This window comes from Camellia sinensis, chromosome 3 (assembly GCF_055761805.1).
Source record: "Camellia sinensis isolate YWXY chromosome 3, ASM5576180v1, whole genome shotgun sequence".
NCBI classification, from domain to species: domain Eukaryota; kingdom Viridiplantae; phylum Streptophyta; class Magnoliopsida; order Ericales; family Theaceae; genus Camellia; species Camellia sinensis.
In genome coordinates, this window is record NC_138963.1 from 92979154 (window position 1) to 92989081 (window position 9928).

The window sequence follows — 9928 nt, forward strand, 5'->3', positions numbered from 1 at the left end:
AAGATATAAAGGCTAATAACGAGCGCTTACGTAAGGAATTGGCCCTGGAGGTAGCCAAATCCCAACAAGCCACACATCATGACCGGGGTCGATCGCTAGAGAAGAAGAATGATCAACGTCGTTGATATCAGAAACATGATAATGGTAGTGATTCCGATTCGCCATCTCAAGAACCCAGAAAGAAGGGGCGAGTTAATGTATCCAACTCATCCGAGGGCAGTCCATATCTACGACACAAGCAAGGGAAAGGAAGTGATGGTTTAGATGAAGAGGACAGGAACAACCCTTTCGTACGACGCATTGCAAGGGCTGTGCTGCCTAAAAAGTTCAAGGCACCGACATTCACCCTGCACGACGAAAAATTAGACCCCACGAACCACATTCATCATTACAAACAAGCGATGATGTTGTATGCTGATGATGAAGCCCTCATGTGTCGAATGTTTCCAAGTAGCTTGGGATCGTTGGCGCCAAATGGTACTATAAACTGGAGCCGGCGTCAATAAAAAGCTTTCATCAGCTCCAAAAACCCTTCAGGGCAAGATTCATCACCAACGAGGTTCAGCCAAAGCAAGCCGACTCTCTCTGGGCAATGCAAATTAAACCAGAAGAGACCCTCCGTGAGTATTCGATGTGCTATTGGGAGTGTTTCAACTTGGTGGATGATGCCTACAATGATTCCATGGCCATTACTGCCTTTAAGATGGGGTTACACCCCGATAGTCCTCTCTGTAGTTTGTTGACTAGATGGCCTCCCAAAACAGTCTAGGCACTAATGAAGAAGGTTGAGAAGTACTTTAAGGTGGAAGATGATGCCCTGCACGTCAAGGCTGGATAGAAAGTCTTCAAATCGGCTCCATTTGTTCTGGTTCAGCCGATAAGCGCCACGCCACCAAAGAGCCATGAACCTCAGACTCAAGCTAAACAAGACAATCGGTGTGATTCGCGCTGATCAAGCGGGTAGTGTTCGCACCGTTCAAACGAACAGTATCAAGTGGATAGCAGGCACACCAGACGTTTGGACAAAAAGTATACGAAATTGGCAGAGCTGATCAGTAAGATCCTATCCAAAGTCCAACATCTTCCATTCTTTAAGTGGCCATCCAAGATGATAAGGCCCCCTAATACTAGGAGAAGGGATAAGTGGTGTGAATATCACAAGGATCATAGCCACGACACTGATAGCTTTTATGCACTGAAAAACCACCTGGATGAGTTAATGCAAGATGGCCGGCTGGCGTAACATGTCTGAAAGAACAATCTATCGAACATGGTAGCTCTACAACCGGATTCACCTCCACTTGGTGTAATTCACATGATATACAGCCTACCGCCGTCAGCCCAAGTACATACAATTCAGTTGCAACCTAGCTTGTCCAAGCCAATCACACCAGCCAAACGACCACATGAAACTGGCAAGATTAGCTTCGACGACATCAACCTAGGTGGAGTAACTCTCCCCCACGTTGATTCCCTCGTCGTCGAGCTACGCGTGAATAGATTCACAATCGATCGTGTTCTCATCAATCAGGGAAACACCTCAGAAATAATGTATTACAAGACGTTCATTAAACTCGACTTCATTGATTTGGATATATTACTGGCCAATTACCCACTGTTTGGCTTCAACACCAACCCTGAGTATACCTTGGGCAAGATCACACTACCAGTGCGGGCGGGTACCAAATTAGTCGACATGAAATTTCTGGTCATCAAACTTCTGTCACCATACAATCTTATCATGGGAAGTACCTGGTGGCATGGTATGTAGGCTATGCCAAGCACCTACCATCAACTACTTCGTTTTCCAACTAAATATGGCATTGAGTAAATTCGGGGCTCTCAGAAATCGACACAGGCATGCTCTCTTATTGCTGCCTCAAAAAGGCCAAAGGAACTGGAAGTGAACTCGATTGAAGTACTGGATCAAGAGAGCCTCAAGGACGTTGGAAAAATCCCTAGCGATAAGGCAACTGAAGACCTTGACTGGATTGAAATCAATAAAAACCCTGACAAATTCTTCATGATCGGCACTTCCCTGAACGAAGTTGACAGACGCGAGTTGGTTTCCTTCTTACTCGGTAACCTCGACATGTTTGTATGGACACCACATGAAAATCCGGGAGTGGATCCAATCATGGCCCAACATCGTTTAAACCAGCAAAGTCGGCAGTCAGCCGCGGAGTATGCATCGGCCGTTGTTGATAAAGTTGATAGGTTGTTTGATGCTGGGGCAATTCGTGAAGTAACTTATCCCACGTGGCTGTCCAATACCGTGGTTGTAAAGAAGAAAAATGGATCTTGTTGCGTCTATGTGGATTTCATGGATTTGAACAGGGCATATCCTAAGGATTGTTTTCCTCTTCCCAGAATCGACCAACTTGTGGACGCAATCACACATCATCAGCACATGAGCTTCTTAGATGCCTACAGGGGTTATCACTAAATTACCATGCATCCGGAGGAATAGGAAAAGACCACATTCCTCACCCCATGGGGAACCTATTACTACAAGGTCATGCCCTTCGGGCTGAAGAATGTGGTGGCAACTTACCAGAGGCTGGTTACCATTATGTTTAAGGAGCAGCTCGGCCGCACCATGGAAGTATACATCGATGACATGGTGGTGAAATCCAAGGAAAAGCGCGCCTATCTAGCCAATTTAGCAGGGACCTTCAGCATTCAATAAAAGTACAAGATGAAACTGAACGCCTCAAAATGTGCATTCGGCATCGGATCCGGCAAGTTTCACGGCTATATTGTCAACCAACACGGAATAGAGGTGTGACAACCCTGTTCCGTATTATGCTAATTGGTCCTTATTATGAATTTGATTATGTGTCTGATATGATTTTGCGTGCCAATTGTGTGAATATATGTGGTTTTGAATTTCTATCTGTTCACCGTATGAATATCTGTTTGATTATCTACTTTGGAATTTAAATTAAAGGCCTTATCGGCCACATAAACCAAAATTGATTGCGCCATTGTGATTGGCATAATTTTTAGAGCCTACGGTGAAGTTTAATTGAAAAATTGATTCGGACCAAATTAAATTGATTAAATTGATGAATTAGATTATTATTAAATTGGTTTAGTGGGACTTTTATAAAAAGGGCAATGCACACCCAACACCTCTCTTGGTTTCATCTTTTGGCGGATTTAGCCCTCTAGAGGAAGAGAGAACCGAACTAGAGAGAGAGAGAGAGAGAGTGTAGGAGAATCAAAATTTGGTCTTGAAGGCTTGAAAGTTGGACGTTACACTCAAGAATTGATCTTAGTTTGGGAGATTAAAGCTCTTAGGTGAGTAATCAACCCTAAATTTATGGGTTTGAGTTGTAATTTTGTGAATTAAAGATTAAATAGTGATCAAGAACATGGAATGAGTTGGTTTTGATGAATTTGAAGTCCATATGTGCATGCATGTAGAGAATTCCTATGAAATTACATAATCTAGCATGTAATATGTGAATTTTGAAAGATTGTGAGTTGAATCATACATGCAAGCCTGTTTTGTTGAGTTCCATGAGAATGAACACCACTTGCATCATTTGAAAGAGAAATGAAGTCAAAATTAGCATGCATGTTTGAATATTAAAGATGTGGAGCTTGTGTGAGGTTTGAATGCATGAGCCTTGATTATACAAAGGAATGTTGATTAATTTGAAGAAATGGACCATGATTTTGAGCTATTGACCTCATCTTGCTTGTATACTCATGTTATATAATGCATTTGTATGTTTTGGAACCAAAAACATGAGTTTTGAACCTTAGAAGGTCGGATTTGAACTCAAGAACAAATTCTGGAAAACCCAGAATTCATGGTGTTTGCTCGAGCGGGGAAACCGCCGCTCGAGCGTGAAATGCGAGCTCCCAGAATATTTTGCAGACATGGTATCCGCTCGAGCGGGGAAGTTCACGCCTAAGCAGGGAGCTATGTAGACAGACACTCTGCTCGAGTGTCAGAGTTCACGCTCAAGCGTGAAAATGATATAACCAGCACTTTTGCAAACCTAATGGGTCCGCCCGAGCGGGGAATCCCACGCTCGAGCGGGGACCCTATTTTCTGAAAATTTGAAAATGCATTCTGTGTTCTGTTTTTTGTTCCCTTTCACTTCTAAGCACTCTTAGGCATACATTGAGCATTGTAGTTGAGTTAAAGAGATAAGAATGAAGCCTAACGAGGAATATGTGAATTAAAGAATGGATTGAATCGTTTGTGACCCATATATGCTATATGATGTGTAGGGTCAAACTCCAGGGCAAATCCACAAGCCGATCACTGTGAGTAATATCTTAATAAAGATATCTGAAGTATGTTATTTGTCCCCAATTTAAAATATCTGTTATGCTATGTATTAGGCCAAAGTCTGTCTGATATGAATAATGATATGATACAAATGATCTGACATGAATACTGGTCTGATAATCTAACACGAATAACAGTTTGATATAAACCATGAGAAACTTATGTGCATTATTGTATAAGGGTATACTTGGGAAACTGAGATTATTCTATTTCTGTCTATCTGTTCCGATTATGCTATGTTATCACATGATATGGATTGTTCGGTCTTTAAGACCAAATGATTTCTGGTATGGAACAAAGTGCTGTACGGAACTAAGTGCTGCAATGCGAGTCACCTTTAGAATCCGTGCGAGACACCTCTTGAGTCCATACATACATGAACTGGGCTTAAAGCCAATCTGGGCCTATGGCCATTCTGTATGATCTGTTAGGCCAGAGGCCAATCTATATTTTCTGCTATGAAACAAAATGCTGTACGGGACTAAGTGCTATAATGTGAGTCACCTCTAGAATACGTGCGAGATACCTCTTGAGTTCATACATTCTGATAAGGGCTGTATGCCATTCTAATAAAGGCTTAATGCCATTCTGATAAGGGCTGTATGCCATTCTAATAATGGCTGAACGCCACTCTGTTTAAGGGCTCAATGCCACTCTGTTCAAGAGGTTAAAGCCGTTCGGATTAAAAACCGGGCCCATGGCCGTTCTGAAAACAACTACAGGATAAGTTTGAAAGGCTTAAAGGCCAGTTTGACGTGAATGAATTGGGCCCAAGGCCATCTGATGTATAATGTTCCAATGTATTTTCTTTATTTGATATCATTCACTGGGCTTTCGCTCACACTCATTTATGTCTTTGTAGGTGAGCCAAAAGAGGTCCAGACCCAGCCCCAGTGAAGTCCACATGGAACAACCTGGTTTTGGAGAGTCAGCCATGCATCACACCCACGAGACTCGCCTTCGCCTTTTTGTCATTTCGTTCTATGTTGTCATGTTGGCGAAGTTTTTGTATGTGTCGGTATACAGTTTTCATGGGTTGACTTAGTTTTGGATGATCCTGTCTGTATAGAACTTTATGTTACTATACTTTCTGTTGTGAGTTATTAACATATCTACGTATGGAATGTTATGATGTGCATATAAGCATGGCTCTATGGACAAAGTTTTAAATTACTTCCGTTTGGCCTCCGTTAACTTTGTTAAAATTCATCTGGTGCGGTTTGAGGCCGTAGGTAATCTCATGATTACTGGCCGGTTATGTTCTAACCCACGAGGGCGAGTTCAGGTCGTTACAGAGTGGTATCAGAGCACGAGTTAATAACTCACACACTTGTCCAAAAGAGCAATAAGCGTCTAGAAAAGATCTAGGATGCATTCATGTGATAAGTATGAAATTGGAAGCATCGAGAACATGCTTAAATGTTTTGATATGAATAGTTATGTGTTATAAGTTTGTGAACTGCATGCGCCGCAAATTGTTTGAATACGTATGTTTTTTAGTATATGCATACCTGTGAATCTTTTGTACAAAGTATAATGCAAGTTTAATCAAATATTGAGAACATGTGATAATATAAGATGTGAATTATTGCACTAATGTGTACAACAAGTTTGTTTTGTTATAAGGCACATATATGAACATATGAGTCATGAGAATTTGCTTATGTGCGTTCGATTCTGCAAATGGATGTCTATGTGAAATATGAACATGATTTGAGTATATAACTACTTAGTAAATGTTCAGCATGCGACATCTGATAAGTATGCAATCATCTGTTACGTATGTGATTAATTGTATCTTGACGATACATGAAATGAGAATATAACAACGTGCGAGTGTACCCATGTGTATCTGTGTTTATTTTTGTACTGGGCACCCCAGTAATCAGCAAGGTTTAATAAGAATTTGTGTAGAACGCAGATAAAGTAAGGGCATACGAGTTGGCAGACTCTTCCATAGCCCGACTTGATAGACTGGAAAGAATAGTATAAGGAATGGCGGACATTTTGAGACAATAACGTCAGTTGTCACTACGGTGAGAACCTTCGCCACCATCAGTGCAAGAAACGCCGAGGGGTTTGTTATCGGACTTCTGGACTCGTTATAAGTGTGGTAAAATGGACCATATGGTAAGAAACTGTCCCTGAACTGGACAAAATGTGGATAAATCTTCTGTCTCAACTAGATTTGTACCAATGGTAGGAATTGGTAATCAGGGTAGAGTAATTACACTCATCCTAGAAAGCACTCAAAATACTGCGACCGTTGTCCCAAGTATCTATACTATTTATAAAGGAATGCTTATGGGTTGATTGATTCTGAATTAGTACATGTGTACATCTTTGCTTGGAATATTATTTGATTCGGATCGGCATATTCCTTCGTATCTGCTGCATGTGTATCTAGATTGATTAGACCCACAAGATCGAGATCGTATTCATTGAATGTATATGTTCCATTTGGGAAAATTGTGAAATATGTGTTGGGATATCGAGTAGCTCTGCACATGCACATTCACATTTAAACCTATGCTCGGGGTGATTTATTATATTACTACCTTCATTGACTAAACCACTAGAATTGTGACTCTGTGATTTTGTGACTGAGTTGAGCACCCCAAGTAATGAACTCTATAACTGTGAGACCATACATTTTGATTGGTAGAGAATTGACTGGATTATGTAACTATACTGCGCCCAACTTATAAACCTATGTTTTGCGACCAAGTTGGAATCTCTGCGTGACAAATCCTATATTATGTATAACCGAAGAACTTTGCTTAATGTGTTACTGCGTCCCATGTGCTTGCATATAAGACCTATTTGAGAATTTCTATACTGATTGTGATATATACCTCCTGATATGAACGCCTGCATATGCAACTACACCTGAACTTATGTGAACAGTGCCATATTGTACATGACTTGAAATACTTTGATATGAACAGTTGTGATGAATGACTCCGATATGACTTTGAGAACTGATGAACTTAGGACAATTGTGAAACTATCAACCATGTACCTAAGCAAACGGAGTATGCCTTACAGAATCGAATATACCCTATTTGAGAAAACTTTTATCTGATTCGATCCGATAGAACCTTTGTCTGATATTTCCTTGATAGAACCCTCATTGGACATGATTTGATAGGACCTTTGTTAGAATTAATTTGACAAGACCTTTGCCTGGATCGATTTAGTAAAACCCTCTATCTAATTTGATTTTGTAGAGGGGGATTAAGGATTGCTTGTAAATAAATAGCCAGATTCTTCGTGGCAGAAAAACTGATAGACCCAAAACTTAAATACGTTTGGAATACTTGACTTATTTGAAAGACCATTTGTAGGCTATCAACAGATTGATCTAACCATGAGCACCATTGAGAACCGACCTTCAACTATGGGGACATATGTGTTATAAATGAATAGAATTGTACAAATCCCGTGATTGGGTGTCTTACGGAACGATGCTTCTGAACTACCATATTCTTGCTTATTTGACGCTACGGAAGCCGATGACAACAGATTGATTTGATTGTAAACAGTGCTGAATATTTATCCTCGACTAATCAGAATATGTTTCGTATGTCTGCTTCAGTGTTATCGGATTTTGGGAAATTAGGTTGTGGTGAGTGGTATTGTGTTTGTTTTAATGACATTCTTGAGACGTCCTTTCGTGCGAGGGGACATTAAGTCTATGTAGCACCCTCGTAGAAATATCTCTTTTGCCACCGACAGTCTCGTACGGGTGGATTTGCCTAATCGATCTCGGGCCGGCCACCGACGGTCGTGAACGGGTGTGCTTTGGTTCTGAGACGATTATTCCTTTGTTTTGTCCGAAATGTCATCCTTTGGTATTATGTGGATGTTATTAACATCCAAGAAGCTTTTTTTTTTTTAAAAAAAAAAATCCTGATTGTCCGTAAGTGTGTGAATTCAGTACGCCTTGTGAATAACTGCTCAGTGCCATTATATTCTATGATTGGGGCTCTGAGGATGTTTAAACTGTGTTTAACATGTGACTGACTGTTTTGATATTATCTTTGACGCCATGGGGATTAATATAGGAATGGCCTTCTGCTTTTGACGACTATCTGATAATGTGGATATACTTGATGAAACAGAGGATTGAATATTGAATGTATTGAGAACACATGTATTGTGTTAGAAATTGACTGCATCGATGTTATTGTACTTTACAATCAGTATTATGGGGATAGGTGGACTGTGTGCATTGTATGAGTAATTGCTTCGAGGGTACCTTTGTTGATTCGGGAATCAGAATCTGGATCCACTTTATATTCCTGAAGACTTTTGATTGACCTTGGAAAACTGTGTTGAGTCACTGGACTAAACATCGAATCAGATTTTGAATTACGGAATTATGGAAGAATGAATTGAACTTTTGTGACAAGGGAATAGACCGAACTCCTATGGTAAAGTTAGTTGGCGTTTGAAATAGATATGTGGGTGACCTACTGTGAAGAAGGAAATTGTTGAATTGTGTCTAAATATTTTTTCGGTGCCAACAGGTCGAAGTCGAATGTTAGACAGTGGCGGAACTACCTCAACATTTCTCTATTTTAGAATGGGAATAAAAATGTGTGGCTACGAATTTCATTGTGGGGCTACCTTGAGCACCCAACGTATAAGTCCCGTTTGGGTTGTTGTATGTAGAATTACTAAGTTGCCCATTTCCTCCTTGTAAAATTTCTGTATGATGTTTGTAGACTAGCCAATGTTTACATCAATAAGATTGCTCGTTTGCATGGGGTGCCAGTATCTATTGTTTTAGACAGGAATCCTAAAATGCGTTTGAATTTTGACAAGCCTCCAAGAGGCAATGAGAACTGAACTGTGAGTCAGCGCTACTTTCCATCCGCAATTGACGTATAATCAGAAAGAACTTTTAGATTTTGGGAGGAATGCTCCAAATATATGCATTAGATTTTTCAGGAAAATTGGAAAGATCTATCCATCATTGGCAGACTTTGCTTACGATAATGGCTTACACTCTAATTCGGTGCGACACCATGCAAGCCTTGTATGGAGGAAAAGATAAGTCTCTGACCGATTGAGGAGAGAGTGTTGCTTGATTTTGAGACTAAGTAATGGCTGTCAAAAAGGATTGAAACCGTTGAATGAAAAGTGTTCTGAGTTGTGTTCGACTAAAGGTGAAATAAGTTTGGAGGACCAAACTTCCTAAAAGGGGAAAGACTGTGATAACCCTATTCCGTATTATGCTAATTGGTCCTTATTATGAATTCGATTATGTGTTTGATATGATTTTGCGTGCCAATTGTGTGAATATATGTGGTTTTGAATTTCAATTTGTTAACCTTAGGAATATCTATTTGATTATCTACTTTGAAATTTAAATTGAAGGCCTTATCGGCCACATAAACCAAAATTGATTGCGCCATTGTGATTGGCATAATTTTTAGAGCCTATGGTGAAGTTTAATTGAAAAATTGATTAGGACCAGATTAAATTGATTAAATTGATGAATTAGATTATTATTAAATTGGTTTAGTGGGACTTTTATAAAAAGGGCAATGCACACCCAACACCTCTCTTGGTTTCATCTTTTGGCTGATTTAGCCCTCTAGAGGAAAAGAG

At 40.1% G+C, this 9928-nt stretch overlaps 1 protein-coding gene across 1 annotated transcript; it reads left to right on the top strand.

Annotated features, from left to right (window-relative positions):
- The first annotated feature begins 1270 nt into the window (after window positions 1-1270).
- LOC145821688 (uncharacterized) lies at window positions 1271-2446 on the top strand. Its single transcript, XM_082918239.1, has 2 exons — window positions 1271-1708; window positions 1847-2446. The coding sequence occupies exons 1-2, from the start codon at window positions 1271-1273 to the stop codon at window positions 2444-2446; spliced, it is 1038 nt and encodes a 345-aa protein (XP_082774365.1).
- Window positions 2447-9928: the final 7482 nt, after the last annotated feature.